At 36.5% G+C, this 27,991-nt stretch overlaps 2 protein-coding genes and 1 non-coding gene across 3 annotated transcripts; 2 read left to right on the top strand and 1 right to left on the bottom strand.

Annotated features, from left to right (window-relative positions):
* The first annotated feature begins 7 nt into the window (after positions 1-7).
* On the top strand, positions 8-6,332 carry LOC147491134 (putative serine/threonine-protein kinase At1g54610). The gene is made up of 9 exons (XM_086565056.1): positions 8-601; positions 1,455-1,742; positions 2,662-2,979; positions 3,252-3,479; positions 4,172-4,272; positions 4,572-4,680; positions 4,759-4,966; positions 5,058-5,188; positions 5,622-6,332. The coding sequence occupies exons 1-9, from the start codon at positions 137-139 to the stop codon at positions 5,793-5,795; spliced, it is 2,022 nt and encodes a 673-aa protein (XP_086421182.1). The 5' UTR covers positions 8-136; the 3' UTR covers positions 5,796-6,332.
* Positions 6,333-7,235: 903 nt separating this feature from the next.
* LOC147491133 (small nucleolar RNA snoR86) lies at positions 7,236-7,367 on the bottom strand. Its single transcript, XR_015200463.1, has one exon. It is a non-coding gene; the product is annotated as a small nucleolar RNA snoR86 (small nucleolar RNA).
* Positions 7,368-16,350: 8,983 nt separating this feature from the next.
* LOC147491132 (uncharacterized) lies at positions 16,351-17,448 on the top strand. Its single transcript, XM_086567188.1, has one exon. It carries the CDS (start codon positions 16,351-16,353, stop codon positions 17,446-17,448), a length of 1,098 nt encoding a protein of 365 aa, XP_086423314.1.
* Positions 17,449-27,991: the final 10,543 nt, after the last annotated feature.

Genomic DNA, 27,991 nt, shown 5'->3' with positions numbered 1-27,991 from the left:
GCTGGATTGGAACCCTTTGTTTGAGGGTTCATTGGGAATGCTGGTTGGAATTTGATGATCAATGTATTAAGGATTGTTTTGAATTGGGAAAAGTGTTGAGGAGGGAATTGCATAGTGTAGTAGTTTAGTTAGGATTATGGGCTGCATTTGCTCAAAGGCGATTGCAGCACGACATGATAAGATTAAAAAGATAGATGGAGAGTCAGGAAATATATCGAGTATATTGGTTTCTTCTTTAAAGAGGGAGAAGATTATAGTTGAAGTTGATGAGGGTGGAGGTGCAACCAATGGAACGGCAAGGTTGATATCAGACTCTCCACTAGAGGAGAATGAGGTTTCCACTCCAGTTTTATTAGATAAGGGGGAGAAGAATGTTGATGTGGTTGAGAAGCCTACCAAGGCTCATCATCAAAGACGGGCAAACGTAAATGTTAGGGAAAATGGAGGAGAGCAGCCGCTTGCAAGGATCATTAGTATGCCTCATGCAAACAAGGGGGAACAGGTTGCTGCAGGTTGGCCAAATTGGCTGTCATCTGTCGCAGGAGAAGCTATCAAAGGGTGGGTGCCTAGAAGGGCCGACTCATTTGAGAAATTAGACAAGGTTACTTCTGTTTATATGTTTCTTTATTATGATTTTAAAGTTCAGTTAATTCCATGGAGATCTCAGTATCTGTTGCTAGTGACACACTTTATTGTTCATGATGATAATTCATAATTATTACAATCTTAATCTCGTTGTCATCACTTGGAGACATCGCTACGCCCAGCATCTTTAGAGAATGGTTGGCTTTATTGTCATCTTTTAAATCTCGCATTTTAATAATTGAAATGCATTGGTCGCCTCTATGTCGACCATCCAATCCTAGTTCCATAGACAGATTCCTAAAAGATTTCCACATACACATTTATGATAAAAGCTTGATACTGAAAATGTTCCCATCTAGCTATATATGTTGTGCGTTAAGCTTTGCTAGGACAAATATCTATGTACACTCATACTAGAGTTCCAACTCTATTGTTAAACCTCTTGAATAATCCATGACTCACTTTTTTACTCACCAATTAATATTGCCTCATTTGGGAGAGAGAAGACAAAAAGAGAAAAGGAAAACGAAAGACAATGGACCATTATTTATCTTCTGTTGTTTTTTATGTGAAGTTGTTCTAGGAAGTAGGACCCTCTCTCACATTCTTCTTGTACGCAGTTTTCATTTCTCTTTAAGGGATACCTTGTAAAGGATCAAAGCATTAGATTATGAAGTTGAAGAAGTTATAGTTTGATTACTAAAATAAATGCATTTGAGTAATTAGGACCATTTGAGTGCAGTTTCAGTTGAGATTATTCAGACTTGGTACTATTTGGTGCTTGAATTATTGCTTGTTCTGCCGGATACCAGTTAATTGTTACCGTTTCCATGTTTAAAAATGATGAATATCAAATGCTATATATGCAGATTGGTCAAGGAACTTACAGCAATGTATACAGAGCACGAGATCTTGAGACTGGTAAAGTTGTTGCACTGAAGAAAGTTCGATTTGTCAATATGGATCCAGAGAGTGTTCGTTTTATGGCTAGGGAAATCACCATTCTTCGTAGGCTTGATCACCCCAATGTCGTGAAGCTTGAGGGACTGGTTACCTCGCGTATGTCCGGCAGCTTGTACCTTGTATTTGAGTATATGGAGCATGATCTTGCCGGTCTTGCAGCAGTATCATCGACTATCAAATTTACGGAATCACAGGTATTTGTGTTTCTCATTACTTCTACAGAAATCAAAGTTTTGCCTTAGGTAGAAGTATAACTAGAGGTGGTACTGAACTACTAATGAGTGATAGCATAGTGTGCTTGGTATGAGGCATATCCGCCATTTTGACTGTCCTGCCCTACCCTAAGGGCCCTTCTGCACAAAAGAACCACCCAGATGTGCGCCACTCAAGCAATCCCTTTAGGATTATCTGCAGAATTTTGTTGTGTTGTGAGTATGTAACAGAGCAGTGTCTCACTCTGAAGGGCTAGGAGAGAGAATTTTTGTATCTTGGGGATGATTTCATTTTGTGTCCTTTCCTCATTTAAAGACCATGCTACTGTCTAGTAGCGTACTGGTCAAGCTTTGGGAAGTTGGGGTCAAGGTCTTGGGTATGTCACCTTCACCAGGGATTCAAGGGATTTAGAGAATAAACTTCTAACTGTTAAGAAAAAAAGGGTAGTAGCAGTTTCAACACTTGATTCTTACTTGTAGCTTGCTCTGGTGATATCTAGATCTAGTGATATTTTGATTCCCTTGGATATATTAATCTTGTTCTTCAAGATACCTTCTGGTGGACCAAGGAATCAAGTTCTTAATTTGGGTCTGCTACTTTTTTACCACCAGAACCAATGCAACTTAGTGATCTGAGTGATTACCACATATAAGTGTACCCAAGGGAATACGAAATTGATCTTAGTCTTCAGTCACTGATGCCGAGATTCTAAAAAGTTTGAAAGATTGATTGGACCCTTCAAATATGGTACAACCTATGCGTCCTTTTTCCTAATAATTTGATAGAGCAATCAAAGTCTGCTCGACTTGGTCCTTAAGTTTCATCTTTTGTTTTACCAATGTATCTAGCTATTCTCTTGCAGTTTGTATATGTTCTAATTTGACTGTCTGTTCCCTGCAGATTAAATGTTATATGCAGCAGCTACTTTGCGGCCTTGAGCATTGCCATAGTCGTGGTGTCCTGCATCGAGACATCAAAGGGTCAAACCTTCTGATTGATAATAATGGCATTTTGAGAATCGCTGATTTTGGGTTGGCAACCATTGTGCATCCTGGTCAAAATCAGCCACTGACAAGTCGTGTCGTTACTCTTTGGTACCGGCCCCCTGAGCTTTTGCTTGGTGCTACCGAATATGGGGTTGCCGTGGACCTTTGGAGTTCTGGTTGCATCTTAGCAGAGTTGCTTGTTGGGAAGCCTATAATGCCAGGGAGAACAGAGGTATCCTCAGTTATTTGTGTATTTGTTTCTTTAATATGTTACGAGACTCTTAAAAGTAACCTTTAGAAGCGTAGTTTTATTCAGCAGCCTCGAATAGATAACAGCATAAAACATGGAATGCTCATTGAGCTGCTAGAGATGAGATATATAAACTATGAAGGAAAGTTAAAGGCTTAGACATGAGGGAGCTTATTGAAATATCTTTGTTTCCTTGAAAGTTTAAATGCTTGGATCTGGTTGATAATTGTGATTTCATTGTCATACATTCCTAGGTGGAGCAACTGCACAAGATCTTTAAGCTTTGTGGTTCGCCTTCGGAGGAGTACTGGAAAAAATCAAGATTGCCGCATGCAACAATTTTTAAGCCTCAACATCCTTACAAGCGTTGTGTTTCAGAGACATTCAAGGACTTCCCTCCTTCCTCTCTGGCCCTTCTGGATGTTCTCCTAGCAATAGAGCCTGAAAATCGGGGATCATCCACTTCTGCACTGCAAAGTGAGGTGAGTGTTTGGTTTTTCTTAGGTAATTTTTTTGTAGCAATTGCCTCAATGGTCATCTACTAGGAATTGGTAAAACTCCAAATTGGTTGCTCCCAAACAATTCGAGTCAAGTTTGTTATCTGGTTCACGTGGACTCACATTTTACCATATAAATGGCCTCTAGAGTCTACACTAGAAATGCACTTTTCACTTGGGAAAACTTACACCAATTGCAGGTTTACTCTTTGGATAGAAATGAATTTACCATTCCTATCGCCATATGAAAATTTACTTTGGTTTCTCTAGCAATACGATTTTCCGACTAGTGTAATGTCGAAGGTGAACTTTTAGGCTATTTTATTTTATTGTTTTTTTGAAATTTTGTTCCTTCCATTCATTCATTCTTCAATTTCCTATTATTCTAAATTATTAAAATTTACTTTTAAGAAAATTATAACAATAAATAAGGTCACACAAGGATGCATGAAAGTAGAAACCCATCATAACTCTATATTTGTATGGGTTCCTCCAAGATCTTGTGTCAATAAGTCTATCAGTTCTTATGATATCAACTTTCTGCTGGTGCATGTTGTATCTCTCTTTAGGTATTTGTGCTACCATTGTTTTCATCACCTTTGTTTTATTTATTTATTTATTTTATATATTTAAATAATAATAATACCATGTTTATATCCTCTCTTTTCCTTTTTCAGTTCTTCACAACAGGGCCTCTTCCCTGTGATCCTTCAAGTTTGCCTAAATATCCACCAAGCAAGGAGTTTGACGCAAAACTTAGAAATGAGAAAGCTAGAAGGTATGTTACTTCTTCATGGTTGGTCTTTATTTAGGTGGATGCTTGGGGGTAATGTCTACCATAGGTAGCAGGTACCCGCTACCCACTTCCATTGCTAAGATCACTCGGAACATGCACTTGATTTCTTCCTCCTTCAGATCCTTTATATAACTTGGATTGGGTCATTCTAAAGTCCCTGTCCACTAAGTACTCATTGAATTCCTTTGCTATTACTGAGTTTAATATCCATCAATCCATGTCTGTATTTTTCTAGAAAGATTTGTTAGTTTGTTTTCTTAATCATATTTTCTCGATTCCAGGCAAAAAGCAGCAGCAGCAAAAGGTTCTGGATCTGAATCGGGAAAAAAAGGTTCAAGAGATTCCAAAGCAATGCCAGGACAAGATGTTAAACTACCAGTTCCTTTGCAGGTAACCTCACATCTTTGCAGTTCTATGGTTGTCTTAATACATCTCCACCTTTCAACTATGCTAATTCATAAACTGCAGGGACATGCAAATCCCAAAAGCATTAGCGAGAAATACACATTACAGGAGGATAGTGCGTCTGGTTTTCCAATTGAGCCACCCAGAGGAAACATGCAGAATGGTATTTCTGATTCCTGCCAATTGCTTCCCCCTAGTGCGTATGGATCTTCATCGAAGAAGAAGGATGATGGATCTCTGGGAGGGTCCAAGAAATCATATGCATCATCAGGTAATGGTCGAGACTCTGACGTTTCAAATATGAATTATCTCGTGTTACCCAGGGGAGCTGCTAACTTCTCCCATCTCTGGTTTGGTGGCAGCACGAAGCAGTGGACGGTTGGATAGCCACAGTGGGAGGAGCACGCATTCCCAATGGCCCGGGCATTCACTCGATCGGCCAACCTCTTCTCACAAGCAGAATGATAGAATAGCTTCCCAGGAATCTAAGACGGTAACAACTTACATTTAATCGGCTGTCTTGTTTCAGTATTAAATTCACTGGTGTGCTTAATTTATATATTACGCTTAATTCATCGTGTAACTAACTAAATATGCACACCTCAGCTCTCTTGGGCTTGCTTTGAGTTTCGTGAAACCCCTTGAAAATCCTTTTTTCACCAATTTTCTTAAATCTTCTTTAAAACCTACTTTTCATTTCAGTGTGTCACCATTGATGAGTATGTAAAGTTATGTAGTTCACTCCTCCTAGGTCTTATAAGTTTTTGCTTGGAGTTAACTAAAAAATAATATGGCTATCAATCTCCCAAGTTTAAACTCATTTTGTTTTCAGAAATAAAAGGAAACAAGTTACCGAAAATTGGCATTGTATAGCATGGCCACGTATACCTAGTGTACTCAAATTTTCTTTTGGTTTGTGCTCTCAGGGTTATGCCCCCAAGAAGAACAAGATCCACTACTCAGGACCTTTAATGCCTCCAGGGGGTAACATCGAGGAAATGCTTAAAGAACACGAAAGGCAAATCCAAGAAGCTGTTCGTAAAGCTCGTCTTGATAGAGCCAAGACTAAGAAGAACTACGCTGATAATGCCACCGTTTGAAGTGCAGCTTCACCCCTGAAAACATGGTATGTGTCATCTAATGTGGTTCAGTTGAGAAGCAAGTGTGCTCCAGGAACTGATTCATGTGGTTCCATAAGAAGCACCAGCTCATATTACAAAGGATTCCACTGACTTTGTTACCAATTGGAGAACGTGCATCCCTAGAACTTCAATATGTGTGGGGAACATACACATGCTGTCATCCTCCAAATGAGATGGTAGAGCGCACCTATTCAGATTCACCGAACAACATATTTTGTTTTCAAAGGAAGACTGGCATCTCAAAGCATTGAGGTGCTCGAGAAATGTATAGAACAAAAACAAAGTGGGTTGATCTTGACAATGCAAGTTTTGGTGGTGGTGGTAACTTAGAATCGGGTTGCTTCTGCAAACTGCTGTAAAAGTAGTGTGCTAAGAGGAAGTCCAATACACAATTACTTGGAAAGTGGTGGGGAATTTGTTTATGTAACCCAGGTTTGCTGGATTCGTCATTCTGTATAAAGAAAGGTATATAGTAAATTTGAAAATTTGAGTCAACAAGCTGCACAGGACTATCGTCCATTCCTTTCATGACTCATGCTAACTGCATCAATGAATCCATAGTCAAACTGATAATTACGAACCTAAACGTTTCCATGATTAGGATAGACGCAATTCAGGATTTCAGGTGGCCTATGTTTCCTTTTGCTTATTTGTTCATTGTGTTATACATTGCTTTTTTGGTCACGCCAGTAAAACTGCGATGATATATATATATATGCACATTGATAAAGTTTTCTGAACTGATTATATCAAGCGGTTATCAATAGTCTAGTGATGATATATATATATATGTACATTGATAAAGTTTTCTGAACTGATTATATCAAGCGGTTATCAATAGTCTAGTTTCTGATCAGTTGGATTCAATCAATAGAATCAACCTCCTTTTCATTTATGAACCTGCCCTTGATTGAATTTTTAAAATGTCTAGACGTATCAAAATTACCTTCCAAACCAATTCAGTTTTAAATTTCAAAACTTTAAAATTAAATATTTTCGTTTGGACTGATATTTTATAAACAAATTCTTATAAAAAACCATCTTCAAAAAAAAAAATCTGCCCTCATTTCATCTTATAAATCCACTTTTAGTGGTAGAGTTCATATAAAACGAATTCATCTTATAAATCCACTTTTGAGAATTCATCTTATAAATCCACTTTTGATCACATGGGCTCGTTTTATGAATCAGACTTATGTCAAAATTGTCAATTCTCTGAACCTCCTGTTGCTATAAAAATTAGGCAAACTGAATTACGATCGTTCCATCAAATAAATTTCTTACCAATCATCTAAAATTTTTTGTACTTTAAAACACCTCTAAAACAATATATCAGTTTCAAAATATCTTGAACAATTTTTTAGAAAATTAGGAAAAGGAAAAGATGGACATCAATAATATGTTGCGATTTGTTCGAGGCCTATTCAAAACTGAACGAATTTGAGAGGCACGGAGAACCGCTTGTTGTTTGTTATTGCCAACCTTCAATGCAAATTACGCTATATGATTTATAATCAAACGCCTTTGCTCTGCAAATTGGCTCAAAATAAATTTTAAGTCTTTCATATTTGAAACAAAAAACAATCATCCCATCTAAACCCTGAATCAATAAAAAACTGAAATTGAAAAAAGAAAAGAAAACAAAAACATTTTATCAACCTACTACTATAGTACTACTATTCGAAAGAGCAATGGGAAGTGTATATATAGCAAAAACAAGAGTGAGATAAACCCTAACCCTAAAACCCGAGTACCCAATAGTTGAAATGACTAAGAAACCCTTGGCATGTGATCGTCTTAGTAGTAGGTTTTTGAAAATTAAAGCCCATTAAGAATAACAAGCCGCAAAGTTTGAAAATATACACAGCCCATTGGGCTGCTTAAGTGGCTGCAGTAGGAAAGCCTTAGCCCACTTGAGAATGTTTTTTGTAGTTGGTGTAGATAATTGTTTTAGGGTCTATTATTGATAGACCCCATATTGTGTTGGGCAAACTCCGGCTCAACTCGGGGTCTGTAATTGTGTTGGGCACTACAGAGCATAGTACAAAATATCAGGATATGGGTATTTATCGATATTCAATTTCTGGATATGTATCGTGGATATATCCAAAATATCGACAAATATCGTGGATATTGTAGATATTTCTTGATATATCATGATACATTATTTATATTTATTTGAAATATAATGGTAAATATTAAATAAAATTGTTATATATACAAAATATCGCTAAATATCACAAAATATCACAAATATTATCGAAATATAATTGATATTTGTAGAACTGCAGTCGTATATATCTCTAAACATATCGTGATATTTAAATATCTTTTTCTAAAATATGAATAGATATCTCTAAATATCGCGATATATCGGGATATTTTGTACTATACTACAGAGAGTCTCCTACAACCCCCACTAAAAAAATTCAACTTGAAATAAAATCGGGTAATCGGTTAGAAATAGTTTCCCATACCCTTCTTCTTCTCTTCGTGCTTGGTCTTAGACGTAGAGTCACTTTTTGTTCCGAACAAGTATTATGATTGTAGAACATGTGCTTAGTTCCTTTGGCTCTGCGTCAAGAGCGGCATCTGAAGAAGAAGATTGGTGGCCTTTTCTAATAATTTTTTTTTCTTTTTTTCTTTTATATTTCTTTATTTTTTTGCAGGTTTTGATATTGTTTTGGTTTTGTGTTGGAAGATTATGATGGGATATTGATTCTGGTGCTGATGAAAGGTTCATTATGCTGGTAAGAATGTAAAATGGATGTAAAAGAGAATGGTGCAAAGACCTGAATTGTCAAGGCAATGTATCAAACTATTCTGTGTCATCTATGGCCTTTGCCATGTCGGGTGAGCTCGCTTGGCATAGGGGTGGGAATTTGGCCCTAACGACCCTAACCCGGCCCTGACCGACCCGACCCTAAGCCCTATAAGGCCCTTACAACTAAAGCCCTCCACGAGTTTAGAGGCGGGGCCGACCGCCCCTAATGCCTTCTAAAGGCGGTCGTCGGGGCTAAGGTTACGAAATATAGGCCCGACCCTAACTAAGCCCTAACCAAGCCCTAGTTATAATTTCACTATAAAATACACAACTAAAACTATTCAACTCCTTGTTACATATTTTCAATTAAAATAACACTGTCCTTTGTAATTTATCACTTACCGTATGGGTACTTCTAATAACTTGTCTTATATCATAAAAACTTGTAAACCTAATTGTTTCTATCTCACAACTCACGTACACCTCACATGTCACAGCCCGAATTTCTAAACAATTAAAAAAATGAATATTTGAAATATAAATATCTCAAACATCACTATATTCAATTGTCTAAAAACCCAGGCTATGACGGGGTGGATACAACACATGTCAAAACCTAAAACCCACATCACAACAGGATCAATTTAACAACAAAAAAACTTTCAAATTCCTCAACTATCACTTTATTAAAAACTTTCTTCCATTCCAATACAAACATAAACAAACTTTAAGAATAACAATTTCCAACATCGTATTCTCATGTCATATAAAAATGTAACCTACGTTATTACATCCTTCCAAAAGATCATCCTAATAAACTAAACTCCTAAACTACTCCAGGCGAGAATCCCAATCACACGCCGCGGTTCCACTGCCTTCCACCTATGTTCCCAAGAATACACCCACGTTGCCAAAACAAAGCAAACATGGGTCAGCAAATTGAATTTGCTGGTATGAGTAGACTAAACACATAAAACCATTATCATACTTTAATTATTCAAACAATCACTTTATCTTATCCCATAACTTAATCATTCACAACTTGGAAGACAGGTAGTTCCGTCATTTTAACCGGCATAATTTCTTCCCAAGCAAAACTTCCATTTTATTAACTTCCATCTTATTAACTCATTCTAATAACTCCTTTTAATATCTAAATAATTGAATTACACTTACCGATATCCATCACCAGATAAGGGTAGGACCGGCGTCCTCAGACAAAAATATTATTAAGTCCTACCCTCCTGCAAAAGAAAGTTAGAACTTGCATATATCATATGTAGATATTTTATTAGGTATTCAAAAGAAAACCCAAACACTCACATAATCAAATTAATTTCTCTTATTAATTAATCAATTACTTTTCTTATACACATATTTCACAACCTATGTACCTTAGGTCATTCCCGCCACATTTAAGGAATACCCAACCTTATATTCCTATACACTCAAGGAATACAACTAACCCGCAAGGCGAATACCTTAGTTCCTCTCTAGGGTAGTCCAAACAATCTGGTCATTCATGGCACATTCAATGAATACCCGGGTCATTCATGGCACATTCAATGAATACCCCTATATAACGCTAACGGGCCATTTATGACACATTCAATAAATGCCCACCTAACATATGACATCAACAGTCATAAACTAAAATTCCAAAACTTGAGTCGTGGAGTTCTAAAAGAGTGCGGTAAATTTATTTACGCATTATTGAACTTTATTTCATGTATCATTTCAGAGAACGAATGAGTATCTTGATTCCTGTATTTTTTATTTACGCGTTATTAATTTCAGGGATGTCTTAGTGTCATAACGTTGCATATCATAAAATACTGCAAAATCACATAGTAGTTAATACACATACACACGTATATATAGAGGTCTTAGCCTAAAGTCAAGTATGCTAATAGCCCTATACCTATCCAAATAGCCCAAATCATAATCCGGGTTAAAAGTCAACTCTGGTCAACAGTCAAAGTCAACTCTAGTCAAAGTCAAAGTCAACACGTCATGGTCGAAGTCAAACTGTCGTTTTCATATTCGACCGGTTCAGGGTCATAGCCATGGTTCATGACTAAGGTCAAAGGTGTATGACTCATGGGCTCATGGTTAAGGCCATGGTTCGGACCCAACTGGCCAAGCCCAAAACTTAGAACCCGAAAGTCTAAAAGTTGGAAGACCCAAATAGATCCATTTTAAGTCCTATGGACTGGCCCCAAGCAATATTAGAAACGGGCCTAAAACACAACAACCGAGTTCGCCCAACACAAACAAAGAAAATCGTCCCAAAACTTAACTTAAACCGGGCCCAAACTAAACTTAATTAAACCGATCCAAAAATACAAATGGGTTCGCCCCCACAATTTAAAATAGAATCCGGCCCAAACAAAACAATCTAAACCGCCCAAAACAATCTAAACTAACAAAGGCCCAACAAAGGCCCAACTAAGATGAACAATGTCATCTTCTTCCTCCAAGCGACTCCACCACCGGCTCACGCGCCACCATCTCTCACCTCTCCATCAAGTCGGTTCGACTCCTTATGAAAAACAAAAGCACTTTCATAAAACCAAAACTTCGATTTACTCACATCACTCACTTCCCCAACTGGATCTACAATCTCGGACCGCCATTTATGGCTTCCCAACCTTTTCAACGCCCCATCCACATTCCAACATCAAACAAACATCAAATCCAAACAAAAGCGGTTCAAACGCGATTTTTAAACGCGCCAACCCCAAGTTCCAATTATCAAGAACGCCATTAACGATGGCTCAAGCTTTCTCCAAGCTTCACTGCCCTCACTCGACATCCCCACACACACAACCCAACAACCATTCAAGCCGACGAAATTAAAAACAAACAAAACGATTTACGTAGGTCGATGCCATTGTCGTCATCGAAGCTTCGGACAGAGCTTCTCGAAAGCAATATCAACCAACGAATTTCAACCAAATCCACAGTTCAACTAAAAGTATTGACACCAATATCAATGGGTCGACAGTATAGACACAGTATCCCAGTTCGACAGTTTAATTACAAAAAACGAAATTTAACAAAGTTAAATAATACAAAGACACGAAGTCCAATACAACAGGTTTTAACAATGCTACGAGGCCGAGTAATGAAATAAATAAAATTAGTGAAAACATAGGACAATAAAAACGGTTTTCAGATTCGGTGAAATAGCAAAAGAGCTACTCACCTTAACTAATATTTCGGCGAATTTTCCTAGCCGAATCGTCGTGCTCCACCTCTCCAAAGAACCCGACTTCTTTCTCTGCCTCCATTTTTTTTATATTTTATTATCTTCCAAACCCTATTCTCTAGAACAATGTGTTTATATACTTGGGTCCGAAACCCAAGCCCAACACCGACTCGGGCCCAAAACCAAGCCCACGTATCCCGAGTCCAATCCAACGAATTTTTAAAATAAACAATTAAATTAATTAATTAAATAGAAAAATACGTATAACAAAAACACGGGGTGTTATATCACAACTCCCCGTCTAACCTAGTCGCCAAGAACAATAATGAGCACTGGGCACTAGCCTAATGAAAAATAGGTTGACGTCAGTAAAAACTCATTCCATACTCTTATTTGTCTTTGTGTTCTTCAATGTTAAATGTAATTTTGGTGAGATTTGAGTACAAGAAATAACGGATTTATGTCAGTGAAAACTCATTCCAAAATGTGTCTTGTGCATTTTAACTGTAATTTTGAAATATAAATATGAGTCTCTATGTACTTCAGTTTATTAGATTGTGAATATGCATTTTAAATTGTTGGACTTATCAAGAATTATTACTAGATTGGTTGTAATTCAAATTTCAAAGTGGTGAGACTTTGAGTTTGCAAATCTTTGAATTTTTTTTGTAATATAAATGAGTTTTAAAACTGATGCAGTAAAAAGAAGAAAATATATAGGCCCGGCCCTAAACTGTTAAAGAGGGCCTAGGGTAGGGTCAAGGCTTGAAATTTAGACTTATGACCCGACCCGACCCGACCTTATGGAGACTTTAGGGCCGGGCTGACCCGACCCTAATAACTGAAAGGCTTTAAATATTTAGGGCCGGGCTAGCCCGACCCGGCCCATTGCCCACCCCTAGCTTGGCAGGTCAAAAAACCATAATAAAAATTTATCTTTTTGGATTTTAGAGGAGGTTGCACCAGAATTTAGCCAGGGACCTACCTCTGGGTGTGTGTGTGTGTTTGTTGCCTCTTTCTTTTCATGGTTCCTTCATATTGGTCAATAGTTAATTGCCTATTAACCACCAAGCACATAGACGAAACACCAGTCACCACCTAATGCACAAGCATTGTTTTTCCTATTCTAATTGCTCCAAACAACCTAGCTGGGTCGCATAAACTACTTCTAACCGATGCCTCACTGTGGCCCCAAGCCTAAATTGAAGACATTTCCAACCGACTCCACCATGTTTTGATGGACATACCCCAAACGACCTAGCTGGGTCGCATAAACCACTTCCAGCCAATGCCTCAGTGTCGCCGCAAGCCTAAATTGAAGATATTTCCAACCGACTCCACCATGTCGCTGGACATACCCCAAAATGACTCTACCACATCGATTCAGTGTATTATACAATGATTTGGCCATCCAGTGACTTGTTTTTGGACGACTCCCACATGCCGCACCACCTACTTCAAAACGACTCAGCAGTGTCGCCATAGCTCTACTTTGACGACTTCACTGGGTCGATTGAGTGTAATATGAATTACACAGTAATTTCTTGGTTGCCCAGAGAAACTTGTTTTTGGGATTTCTAGAACTTACATCGATTGGAACACATACAATTTGATCAAAATTACAATTGGAAAACACATATAACTAAAAAAAACATACTTACGTTAATTGAAAAACACAAACAAAAACTTGATTTTATTACATGGGATAATTATTACATTGTTCCTCAATTTCATTACTTCCACCAACTATTTTATATATATATATACTTTAAAATGTTCTCCATCATTAAGTGGTGGAAGAATTTTGATTTTTGAGGGTTAGAAGAAAGAGTGAGTAAATGGGTTGAGTTTTGAGAGTTGGAGGGAAAAAGTCTTGGGTTTTTAGGAGGTGTATGATGATGGTGGTGGGAAAGAGGGTAAGAGCAATAGTTTAGGGATTAGGAATTAGGAATGAGGGAGAAAAAAAAAAAAAAAAGACTAAACAGGTTGGCTCCAGGCTACTTGATGTATTTAGTTTGGGGGGTGCCCAACACAAATTACGATTTGTTTGGTCAATGACAAATTTGTAAAATAATTTTTTTTTGGTGTCCACCCAACACAAAATGGGTTGTGCCCATAGCGAGTACCTTGTTTTATTTCTTCAGTGATTCTAATTAGCAACTCCATAACATGGACTTATAGTGCATGTAAGTTTACCTGAAATTGACCTAGTTTATCGAGTTTACTAACAGTTCTAATCTTTATGGACGACACTGCAAAAGTGGATTTCAACCTAAGACATTTCTATACCAAAAATCATGCCCTTGGTAGAATGGTTCCCATAATAACTAAGCCACAAAATGCAACCACCCAATGAAACAATATAGCGATACCACTGCATACAACTCATGATAGAATTCACCTTTTGAAATATTGTATTGAATTATGAAAATATTGTTCAGCCTTAAGTCAAATGTGTTGGGTTAACTGAGCTCCTAAGAGTCACTTTTTGAGGGGAAATAACAACTTGTCACCCTTATGAGCTAAAAACAATGGCCCAATGCTAAAGTGACAATAACAATAGTTTTTCACTAAGTAACAATGAGGGTAGCACTTCCTACTGAGATAGTTGTCGACTTGTGATCTTTGGGCGAAACTTTTTATTCCGTCTCAAGTTTTTTTTTTTTTTTTTTTTTTCCTTCGGACAAGATGTTTCATTCTGTCCAAAACATTTTTTTTCGTTTTTTACATTTAGACGGAATAAAACATCCCGTCCGATGTTTAAAGTTACGTCTGCATTGCGCAACTCCTAACAGTTTTTCACCAAAAATATAAGAATGAGAGGAAATAGTCCTATATGGAGGTAACAAGTTGTTGTTTGTATTGAGAATGCTCTTTCTCAATTTTTAGGGAAACACTTTCCATTGGTGCTAAAATAAAAGTAGTACAAATCTTAATGGTTGTAATGACAAAGTTCAATTTGGTATTTGGTATCTACACCATATCGTAAATAAAACAAATATAGGAACAATACCTAAACTACCTAACTGGCGAACTCACTCCCCTAATTGGCGAACTCACTCTCGGCCTATAATAGGAGTTTAGGACTTAAGGAGTTAAAACATCTCTCTGTAGTTGAGGCATCAAGTGTCATGTTTGAGGCAAATATCCGTAAACAATGACCAACTCTATGTGGGATGCAAACTTAGTCAGACCCATTTTAGTAGTTAACAATTAAAAAAATGGGTAAATTAGCGATTGCCCCCAGTTTTAAAGATTGGTTTTGCGATACCCCCCACATAATAATTTAATTCGGATTACCCCCCACATTCTAACTTCCGATCAGTCAAACAGTTAGTTGACTTCGTTAACCGTGGTCAAGATTTCTGTTCAAACTACATGATGAAAATGCCCTTGATTAAATGTGACCGTAGATGATATAGATGGGAAAATAAAAAACCACGTATTCATCCCTTTCTCTCTCTTTTTTTCAGCAAGAAGAACTACACACGTCTCTTTCTGCCAACTAATATGAAGAGAAAATGGGAAATCAACATTAAGGATGGAAATAGCGAAGAAATACCAAGGTTAGTAATCTATTAGAAAAAAAAAATTGTTTTGTGATTTGGAAATTAACAAGTCCACCTTTCTTTTTTACTGACAAATTGAAGTTCAATGTTGGTATATTTCCATCTAAGAACATTAGGGTGCACTATGGTGGTAGTTGGAGTGAGAGTCCCAAAGTTTATGGTAAACTTTCAGCTTATTATTACACAGGAGGTAGAAATATAATGCTTGATATGATGATGTTAGCGAGGAGGGCATTTTCTTAGATGGTTGGTTATTATCAATATTGGAGTCCATTCCAAATCCTTTTGGGTATACCATTAACTTGGTTCCTGATCCACTTTTCCTTAGAAATGGAGTAAGGATCCTTGTGGAAAATGATTCAGATTGCTTGATGATGATGGGAGAAGGTGATATTGATGATACTGGGTTCCTAAATGTTTTTATTAATTTTGAGGTTCTTGTTCCACCCCCTAATGAAGATATAGATGAACTAGACCATATATTCCCTACTCCACATATTAGTGAAGTTAAGCATAAGAAAAAAAAAAAAAAAAAGTACATTTGTGTATGATATTAATGACTTGTCAGAGGAGGAGTTGGACCCAATTCCACCTATGGTTGAAGATAAAGATGCACTTATTGAAGAAGAATATGATGTTTTGAACCCAAACAATATCAACATTGATGAAATTACACCTGAAGAAGGCTATCAGAGTGATGAATTGGAGAGTGAAGGATCTAAGGGTTATGAACCATATCATGAGGAGTTTGAAAAATTGACTCATGAAATTATTGATGAAGCAGATGGTGAGCTGCCATCTATGCAAATTGAAATTGAAGAGCCATATGTAGGCATGGAGTGGTCTACTATACAAAAATGTAGGACTTATTTGAGGACATATGCCATTGCAAACAAGTTTGAGTTTAGGGGTAAAAAGAATGATGGTGACAGAGTGAGACTTAACTGCAAGGGAGAATAATGCACATGGATGTTCTATGCAAGGGCTAGCAAATCCAAGAATGGGTATACTACCAGGTGTAACAAGTATCAAGGGGATCATGATAAGAAGTGTAGGGGTGATAGCAAGTTTGGAAACAAATTGGCTAATGTTGTATGGGTGGCTGAGATGGAGGATACAGTTAGAAGACATCACAAGACTTTTAAAGCTAACATGATCAAAGAAGAAGTCTGGGACAAATTAGGTGTTAAGATTTCATATTATACAACTTGGCATGCTAGGCAAAAGATAATGGAGTTGGTAAATGGTTATTATGAGGAAAGTTATGCAAAAGCTCCAGAGTTATGTGTCCAAATATTGAAACGAAATCCTGGTTCTGTGGCTAGCTGCTCTAGAGAAGATGGTACTCTTGAGTTTAATCATGTGTGTATTGCATTTTCAGCTAGTATTAGAGGATTTTTCGAGGGGTGCATACCAATTATAGGCCTTGATGGTTGTTTTTTAAAAGGCAAATATGGTGGTATATGTCTAAGCATGGTAGCTTTAGATGGGAACAATGGGCTATTTCCACTGGCCGTCTTCATATGCACAGGAGAGAACAAGGCTACATGGGGATCTTTCTTGGAAGCTATGCACTCACACTTGTCAAACCATGAACAAAACCTTACATTCATGTCAAATATGCAAAAAATACTTAAGGAAGTGCTTCCTGTTATCTTTCCACGTGCAGCTCATAGATTTTACTTCAGGCACATGTACAAAAATTTCAAGAAAGATTACAAGGGAGGTAAACTATTTGAGGAGTTGTGTTGGGGGGCAGCTAGGGCATTTAGGCTTAGTGACTGCAATAGATTTCTTGATGATTTGGAGAAGGTTGACAAGAAGGCAGTCGATTGGTTGAAAAAGAGGGATGTTACCACAAGGTGTAGATCACATTTTTGGACTCATACAAAATTAGAGCATATAACTAACAACCTTAGTGAAAGTTTTAATCAATGGATAATGGATTTGAGGGACAAGCCAGTATTCACTTTTGTAGAGGAATTGAATTTGATGTTGATGACTCTTATGAGAAAAAGAAGAATCAAGGCAATGGAAATGGACATTAATGATGTTCTTCCTAGGTGAAGGCAATACATGAGAAACAAATTTTTTTTATTAAGGAGTATACTTACATATCTGCTGCAGACCACATGTTTACTATGCTTGGATCACATAGAAGCAGATGGTTAGTGAACCTAGATGCACACGAATGTGAGTGCAAGGTGTGGCAACTCACTGGAATACCTTGTATGCATGTTGTTTGTATCATTGAACAAAGGAGGTTGAACTATGATAGGTTAGTTTTTCCTGCATCTTCTTACATATTTTTATTATTATATGGTCTTCGATTATCTTATTAATCAATATTTTAATTTTTGATGTGTAGCTATTATAACACCCCGTGTTTTATTCGTTTTTTTTTCCTAATAATAATAATAATAATGGATAATAGATAAAATAAAATAGGATAGGTGTTAGTGGAAATAGGAGACGTGGGTTTATGGGATAAACCTTCTTCCCTATTTAGGAGGTTTTTTAAAAAACAAAAAGAAACAAAATAGGGTTGGTAAAAAACAGAGAGTTTTATAGAAAAGAGAGTTTCACAGAGAAGAAAAGGAAGATTTTTCTGGTAGTTGGTTGATAGTCGGAGCGCGCTAAAGGTGAGTAGATACTTTCAACAATATAAAAGATTGCACTTTGAAAATCTTTAAAACACTGTTTTACTGTTGGATCATTGTTTTTTTTGTCGACTGTAAAATTATTGGAAATTTGGTTGTATACGTATGTAGCATGTATTGTTTTGAACTAAATGGTCTAACAAAGAAAAACTAGACTTATAACGCAGAACAGATATACTGCAACTTCGTCGTCTGATATCGATGGAAGGTTGAAAACTAGTTTTATCTTTTGTTTAACCATGAATGGAATCGAGTATTTCATTGTTCTTAGATTAAATCAAAACTTGCCACGAGTGTAAACTATTTTGCTTGATGAAGTGATATCTTTGTTTTCTTTTACTGTGGATTGAATTGAAGGGTGGTATTTTTCCTTGGTTGTTGGTTGTTGTCTGGTGAAGAATAGATGAGGTGTTGTTGTCGGGGAATGATTGGTGGTGGTGGAATCGAGGTATGAGTGCGGTGAAGCTCTGAGCAGCCATTAATGGAGGCAATATCGCGAGTTTTGATAAGAGAGGAATTCGAGAGTTGAGGGTATCGACATATGGGGTTTTTGGTAGGGATTAAAACCGGGTGGTTTAGTAGTGGTGGCGAGTGGGGGTTGTGGTAGCTATGTGGTGGTGGAGGCGCTGGTGAAATGAGGAAGAAGACCAAGAAGACCACTCACTGTTTGTGAGTTTTGTTTAGGTGGGCTTGGGCCGAGCTAGTATGTGGGCTTCTGGGTTTTTTTTTTCTTTTCTTTTATGGGCTTAAGTTATGTTAGATTGGGCCTAGGAAAGACTAAACCCTTTGGGCCTTAGTCTTTGGGGTTTTGACCAGAGTTGATTGTTGACCAGAGTTGAATGTTGACCAGAGTTGACTTTGACTGTTGACCAATGTTGACTTTGACCAATTGACCCAGTTTGACTTTTAACTCGGATTATGATTTGTTCTATTAGAATAGGTCTAGGGCTATTAGCATGCTTGTCTTTAGGCTAATACCCTTCTATATACGTGTGTACGTATATTAACTATTATGTGATATTTCAGTATTTTATGATATGCAACGTTATGATACTTAGATATCAATCTAATTAATAATGCATAAACAATAATACGTGAAACAAATTACTCATCCGTTCTCTGAAATAATATATGCAATAAAGTTCAATAATGCGTAAACAAATTTAATACACCCTTTTAGAACTCTCCACGCCTCAAGTTTTGGAAATGAATTTTATGACTGATGATGTCATATGTTAGGTGGACATTTATTGAATGTGCCATAAATGGCCCGTTAGTGTTATAAATGGGTATTCATTGAATGTGTCATGAATAACTAGATTGTTTGGACTGCCCTAGAGATGAACTAAGGTATTCGCCTTGCGGGTTAGTTGTATTCCTTGATTGTGCGAGTATATTTGGGTTTACATTCGAATACATATAGGATATCTACATATGTTATATAAAATTTCTAACTTTCTTTTGCAGGAGGGTAGGACTTAATAATATTTTGTGCAGGGACGCGGTCCTACCCTTATACAGAAGTGGATATCGATAAGTTGTAATTCAATTACTTAGTTATTAAAACAAGTTATTATAACGAGTTAATATAATTGAAGTTTTACTTGGAAAGAAACTATCCCGGTTGAAATGACGGAACTACCTGTCTTCCAAGCTGAGAATGATTATATTATGATATATTTAAAGTGTTAGCTGGATAAGTAAAGATTGGAAATGTTTATATGTGGTTAGTCTACTCATACCAGTAAATTCCATTTTTTTGACCCATGTTTGCTTTTGTTTTTTTGCTTAGCGTGGGTGTGTTCTTGAGAACATAGGTGGAAGGCAGTGGAACCGTGGCGTGTGATTTGGATTCTTGCTTGGAGCAGTCCGTTAGTTCTTTTATTAAGTTTGATTCTTATTGAAAGGATGTAATAACGTAGTTTATATTTTTCAGCATGACATGAGAACATGGTAGTGAGGACTATTATTCAGAGAGTTTGTTTGATGTTTTGTTTGGACGGGAGATAGCTTAATAAAGTGATGGTGGAAACTTCTGGGGTTTATTTATTTTCAAGTGGTTTCTTTTATGATGTGGGTTTTAGGTTTTGACATGTGTTGTATCCACCCCGTCATAGTTTGGATTTTTAGACAATAACATAGCGATGTTTGAGATATTTATATTTCAAATATTTATTGTGTAATTGTTTAGAAATTCGGGTTGTGACAGCTATTGTAATGAATACTTAACAATGAGGGCATATGTGAAGACATATAGCAAGGTTGTTCTTCCTATACCTAATGACAAAGACTAGGGGAAACCAATTACTCAAGTTCTCCCACCATCATTGAAAAGACAACCAGGAAGGCCAAAGAAAAATATAAGAAAGGATGCAGATGAACAAACACAAGCGGTGATGGACATAATGCTTCACAAGTAGTGGTCTTGGGACAAAATGCTTCACAAGCGGTGAGGGACAAAATGATTACGAACCAAAGATCAAAACCCGTGCAAATAAGAAGATGTAGCAAATGCCACTCCTTAAGCCACAACATCGGGACTTGCCCGGAACAAGCAAAGCTTAATGTCGAAACAACACAAGGTCAATCGATGCAATGAGGGCCCCACAAGCACATGAAGGAGCTCAAGCTAGTGCATCAAATAAGAAGAGGCCAAGGAATAAGAAACAACCTAGTACAGTAGTACACCAGTTGTAGCTGAAGTTGAAGTGCCCCATACTGCAGTACCAGAAACACAAACACATGAATGTGCAACTGAACCAAAGAGAAGTTAAAAAAAAAGACTTTATTTCAAGCCACCACCAACAAGTAATAGAGGAGGGTGGGACCATTTGAACATGTAATTTCATGCATTTTTGTAGTGGGTTTGTTAGTAAACCATGACTTGAGCAGTTGAATATCTCTCATCTTTTTTTGTGTTTTGGGAACATGTGACATGTGTTTTATGTGAAATGGTTTCAACTGAAATTCTCTCTTAATTTCTCAGAGGGCAAGAATGTTGTGTATCTATGCAAGTTCAAGAGTAGGGTGTTAGTTCTGTGTTTGGGCTGTTAGAAGTTTCGGTGACAGTTTTGGTGATGTGTGAGAGTAGGGTGTTAGTTCTAAACCATATATATTTTTTTTGGGCTGTCAGAGTTTTGGTGATGTGTTTGGTGCTTGAAAAAAGGGTTCAGTCTCTTGAAGTTTCGGTGAGAACAAGGGCTGTCAGAACAAGTTTTGGTGGGAACTTTGGGTCAGAAGCTAAAACTCTGACAGAACCAAAACAAAAAAACACTTTGACAGCCCCAAAAAAAAAAACTCTGAGGCATCATTCCTTGGATTTAGTTTATGGATTCAGTTTTGAAGTTTTTAGATTCACTTGGATTTAGTTTATGTACGCACCAAAAAACTTTGTGACTAGTATGACAAACAAAAAAAAAAAAAAACTCTGATAGCCCCAAAAAAAAAAAAACTCTGAGGCATCATTAGACCCTTGCTCATACCAACTCTGAGTATAGCAAAGTTGGTTCAATCACGAGCCTGACATTTAATTAGGTGGCACTATGACCTTAGACCCTTGCTAATACCACTGGAGCTACCTTACAACAACAACAACAACAACAACAAAAGGCTCTTTTCTTTCTTGATTTCTACTTTTATTTACTTTTATCTGAGGAAGATGAAAATTGTTTGAGGAATTTTCCAGTCAAAACTTTTAGCAAAGCTATTTGTCTTTGGCAATGGGTTCTTTGGTGAGGCCGATCCATCTTTCCCAGCTCACTTGGTACGTCAAATCCCGGTCACTCAAAAATGAAGTTTTTTCTCTTGGAGCCTCTTACTCGCTAACACCTTGAAGCCCTGATGGAAGTAAAACTTACCAAGTCTCCTATATTTTTATGGTGTGGCAACAACATATTTCTATCATTTGTTCATCTAAAGAGAGTTGCCTATATGTTATGAAATCTCAAGCAATAGCACCACCAGTTTTGCAGCTCCACCTCAGATCGACAGCAGCTGCATCTTGGCCAATATACTTGTAGCACTGAATTGTTGCAATCGATGTTATCATGGAACAACAACATCTTCAATAGCGGTCAACCTTCAATTGACCAAGTAAAAGTTATATCATATTGATTTATGAGCTACCTTACACATAGTTATGCTGCCATCATAGTAGGAATGCTTGAAACGAGGCTGAATTTTGGGAACAATTTATCCAAATAAAGAGAGAAACATTGAGGATACAGTGTCAATACAATTGTTGCACATATATTCCAATGGAAATTAAGCTCTTTGATATCAATTTTCTAGTATCTGTAACAGAATATCACCAAAAAACTCTGTGAACTCTGACAGAACCAAATACCCACCAAATACGCTCTATGAACTCTGACAGAACCAAATACGCACTAAGTTAAACTCCCTGTGAATGTAAAAGCTATGAACTCTGACAGCCAAATACTCACCATAACCAAATACTCTGACAGCCAAATACTTGAACTCTGACAACCATAACCAAATACTTGAACTAAAACTAGAAGCTAAAACTTACCATAACCAAATACTTGAACTAAAAACTAAAACTGGAAGCTAACTTAATAGCCAAATACTCACAGTATTAAAAGCTATGAACTCTAACAACCAAATACTAAACCTGGAAACTAAAACTCAGACAGCCAAATACTTGAATTCAATTCATTGTCTCGCATCAATATAGACATAAACAGTTAAATCAAAATATTTCCATTACAAAGTTTATGTTGTATCAATATAGAAGAAGTAGATTACATGCCTTACAAACCACAAAGTTCTGTCAGATTACATGCCTAACAAATTCCCTAACAAACAACAAAACTCTAACAGATTACATGTCCATTACAAAACGAGTCTTATGATAAAAGGTAAAAAGATAGTTTTACCTACGCATAAATGATGAAACATAAACGCAAGTAAAAGGTAAAAAGATAGTTTTACCTACGCATAAATGATGAAACTTAAACACAAGTAAAACTAAAATTGAACTAAGTCTAATTATCAAAGATTTTTCTACTCTCGAATCTATCGAGAGTAGTTTTCCCTGGCAGCGGCGCCATTTGATAAAAGATAAAAATATAGTTTTACCTACGCATAAATGATGAAATTTAAACGCAAGTAAAACTAAAATTGAACTAAGTCTAATTATCAAATATTTTTCTACTATCGAATCTATCGAGAGTAGGGACAAGCCCGAAGCCCGATTGAATCCGAACCGATAAGATGAGGACTTAGACTTTAAATTTAGCCCGATAAGATTATTGGGCCAGGTCTGGACATACCTATGTCCGATCCGATAATGGCCCGGCCCGAAATTTATAATAGTTTATGTGTTTTATATTTAATATTATTAATATATCTATTATATTTATTGAAAATTGACATAGAAAATTGGAAGTCATATTAGTTAGTATTGTGCCTGCCACACAAGAGTTGTGGGTTCGATTCTTTCCACTTATAAATTTGATTAAATTTTAGACAAAAATAACAGTTCCCATGTATTGCTAACGGACCTAGGCCTGGCCCGAATCCGAACTTACCCAATAGGACTTAGGCCGGGATTGGACTCAAAATATCAAATATGATTTGGGTGAGGCCTGGACCTAAGTGTGTCCTATTCAGGTCCGGCCCGTTGACAACCCTAATCGAGAGTAGTTTTCCTCGGCGGCGGCCATTTGATAAAAGGTAAAAAGATAGTTTTACCTACGCATAAATGATGAAACTTAAAAACAAGTAAAACTAAAAGTGAACTAAGTCTAATTATTAAAGATTTTTCTACTCTTGAATCTATCGAGAGTAGTTTTCCCCAGCAGCGGCGTCATTTAATAAAAGGTAAAAAATAGTTTTACCTATGCATAAATGATAAAACTTAAACGCAAGTAAAACAAAAACAAAAACTGAACTAAGTCTAATTATCAAAGATTTTTCTACTTTCGAATCTATCGAGAGTAGTTTTTCCCGGCAGCGACGTCATTTGATAAAAGGTAAAAAGATAGTTTTACCTACACATAAATGATGAAACTTAAACACAAATAAAACTAAAACTAATTTCTGCTAAGGGTTTATCAAAGATTTTTCTACTCTCGAATCTATCGAAATAGAGTTGGAGTAAAAGATTCGTTCAACTCCTAGTTTTTAGAATTCGTGTTTCCTAAGATTATCAATCTATCCAAAATCAATAAGGGTTTTATAAATTTATACTACGATGCAAGTTATACTCAAATACTTACCTATGATAATTCAACTACGACAATACTAAATTGATACTATGATAAGGAATTAGGGGGAATTGATTCCACCTTAACTCGACTTAATTTACTAACGAAGAATCGTCGTAATTCGAATTGAACTGGTTTCGCATAACAATTGGTTCTTCCTAATCCCTAGTTGTTCATGGTAATCTCTACCAACTAACATCTAGCATGTGAAACAATCAAACACATTCTCATAGTGAACTAACCGTTTTCTATAATGGAATGGAAATTACGACTACTCTACGCTAACACAAATCAAGCTTCATCAAGGCTTCTTCAACCCCCTCTAATGGAGGTTTAACCTAGAATCATTAAACTATCATTTCTCATCAAATTTAAGCAAGACATGGTATAAAGATTCCAACTTTACTTATTTTAACTAAATGGAAATCTACTCATGCAAAATTTAATTGAAACTAATAATGATAAATAACTTAATTCTATGAATTGAAACTAAATAATTAATGGAAAATGAAACTATATTATGAAGAACTAACTAACTTTATTAATCTAATGAAGAAATAACAATCGATTCAAATACTAAATTAAAAAAAAAGTAAATGAAAACTAATTAATTAATGGAGACTAAATCTAGATCTAAACTATTCTCTAATAGCTACTTGCTACCTAAACTCTTCATTGCTTCAGAGTTAAGTCTTGTGTTTTGAAATGGAGGAGACCATATCCACATTTTCGTGCATGGCCTGAGGAGCCATGTTTTGGGCCGGAAAATCAAGCCCAAAACCCAATCTCTTCAGTCCACAGGGCCTTTTTCAGCTGGATCTGACTTTAGCAGATTTTTCATCCACTTCTGCTCCTTTGATTGGGTCAAGGTTTGCACCATTGGAAATCTCTCTCTGAGCCGGTCGTTTTGACATAAGGTAGGCCCAATTCTGAGGTATGAGTCAAAAATACGGTCTTTGGAAGTTCTGCTGACTTTTGTGCAATGTCTCTACATGCGTTGACTTTGACTTTTCAGCTTTGACCGGGCTTTACAAAGGCTTTTTCTCCTTTAATCTTGACCTTTAATCACAGAACTTCTTAGTATCCAACCCTTGCTCCTTTATCTCGCCAAAGTGACATATTTCTGCACATAATTGACTTCAATGTCTGAAATACATAAAAACACGTAATCAACATTAACTTTTATTTATTATTTGCATAATTGGTCTAAAAGTATTATTGTTAAGGGGTTAAAACTATAGTTTTGGGCTCTTATCATCTTACAAAGCTAAAACTCCGACAGAAGTTACAGATTAAGTTGACAGAGTTTTGCATTCCAAATTCCATGTTCATCCATTGATATTTAGTTTAGAAAATTCTGACGGGTCATTTTTAGGGTAATAGTGGGTTCTACAGCCAAAGTGGTTGTCTTCTTTCTTGCCTCCGCCAATATTGCATCACGAAGCCATTCAAATCCCCCATAGCTTTTGCATTTCAAGTATTTTTTTTCCAACATTTAATCCATATATACTTAGTAATCTTAACAGTCCTCCTTCCCTACGGTCATTTCTATTGCATTCAGCGATCTACCCAAGGGCAATCGACTATCCAATGGCCCCTTGACCACACTTAAAGCATTAAGTTTGTTGGCGTGCTTTATCCAATCCCGAAAGTTTTTTCATAAACAGCTTCATCCAACCATTTCAAATAACTTCGACATGTAGCATGATGACACTTCAAGTATTTCCTTCCTAGATTGTGAAATTTTTTGCGATATGCCCAACAATCGGATACCATCACATGTAGCTTCTTTACATGGAGAATATAAAAATTGGCACTCAGTAGCTGAGTGTCCAACTTCATCACAAATCTGACATTCAACCTATGAACAAAACAATTTAGTCATAGTCCAATAGCATATGTACAAACATAAAAACCATAACACATAAAAATTCATCAAACATATGCATTAGGGTATCTTCATCTCACAACACATAAAAATTTAACACAAACATATGCATTAAGGTATCTTCATCTCACATATCCCAACATCAGGACCAAAGAAAACACAAGAAATAAAGACCAACATCATTTTTTTTTCTTCTTCATTGAATTCTTGAAATCTTCATAGCTCTGAGGACACATCAGAGCTTGCATCACCAGTCTAGGTTGAGTTGAACATTGACTTGTCTCCCTAGCTAATCTAGCTTGTTCAAATTCCCAACACTCCTGTATAAGCTGCTCCTCCTCAATTTCTTCTGGATATGCAGTAGGAAGTCCCCTAGCCACCAAAGAAGCATCTCTTGCATCTCTCCATTTCATCGCATGAGTAATTACTTCATCATGTGAAACTTCATCACCATGCTCATCAACATAAGCTCTAGCAACCATCACTTCTACTCGAGCCATATTGTTATATCCAAATCTCACACAAGACATTAGATGACATGGATATTCCTCACCCCTTCTAGAATTCTCACCCTTGTTCTACAATTCTCAACCCAAAAATAAAAATAAAAAATAACATAAGAGAATTAACACATAAAATTTATCGAGAAGCACAGGTAGTACAAACAACCATACTCAACAATAGAATGTCGCATTAAGGTATCTTCATCTCACATATCTTCATCACTAGTTCAAAACTACATTAAAACCATTTTTGAATCCAATCAAAAGTGACCATCCAAGTTTTTTTATTATTAACTCTTGTGTCCATCACTCTTTGCATATTTTGTCCCTAGTTATTTCTCAAAAGCCTCTACATCAAACTTGACATCTACAACCTTAAGAATGACATTACTGTTTGTTTTTGCAGTGAATTTATAAGAAGATGCTCTATAAATGAGGAAAGGAAGAAAAACAAAGAGAAAAGGGGACGCCCCAAAAATGCTGTGGAAAGAGGACGCCCCTAATGCTGAAATCGTGAGTGATTCAGTGGACGCCCCAACAATTACCTTCATATATTCAAGCCCTATATTCAACAAAAGTGATAAATTTAATCAAAGTGACAAACTTTATCTAAATTACCTTCATTTTTGGTAAAAACAACTCTTGATTAGCTTTGTCATTCCTTGTTTTGCAATGGATCTTTTACTCTATATTTTTTCGATTTTTTTGGGTAATTTTTTTTTGGTCTGTTCGTAAGTAATTGGGTTGTTTAGGTGCTAATCAGAGAAACCCAGGTCACGTGGTTAAAACGTGAGGTCTCTGTGGTTTTTCTCTTTCTTGGTCACATTTAATCAAGGGCATTTTCATCATGTAGTTTGAACAGAAATCGTGACCACGGTTAATGAAGTCAACTAACTGTTTGACTGACGGGAAGTTAGAATGTGGGGGGTAATCCGAATTAAATTATTATGTGGGGGTATCGCAAAACCAATCTTTAAAACTGGGGGCAATCGCTAATTTACCCAAAAAAATTGTTCTTAAAAAATATAGTGTATTTTGGTTAAGTGAGTTCCATTTTAGATTTTTTTGTATATACTCATGAGTGTCGCACCATATTTGCAAACAAAAACAACAAATTTGCTTCCATAGATGCGGCTAGACACTTGATGCCTCCATATTTGAATCCACCTAGAGTTGGATTTAGCTGAAATTCCGAATGGTGGAAGCAAATTGACACTTGATGCCTCCACTAGACATCCTCTTAGGAGTACATAACAATAAGATAGTAGTTTCATTTATGCCTTTTATGTTTTCGAACCATATATATTTTTAATTTAGTATATATGCACT

This window comes from Coptis chinensis, chromosome 6 (genome assembly GCF_015680905.1).
Source record: "Coptis chinensis isolate HL-2020 chromosome 6, ASM1568090v1, whole genome shotgun sequence".
NCBI classification, from domain to species: domain Eukaryota; kingdom Viridiplantae; phylum Streptophyta; class Magnoliopsida; order Ranunculales; family Ranunculaceae; genus Coptis; species Coptis chinensis.
Note: the sequence above shows the minus strand (reverse complement) of the source record. Positions and strands in the feature narration are given on the sequence as shown.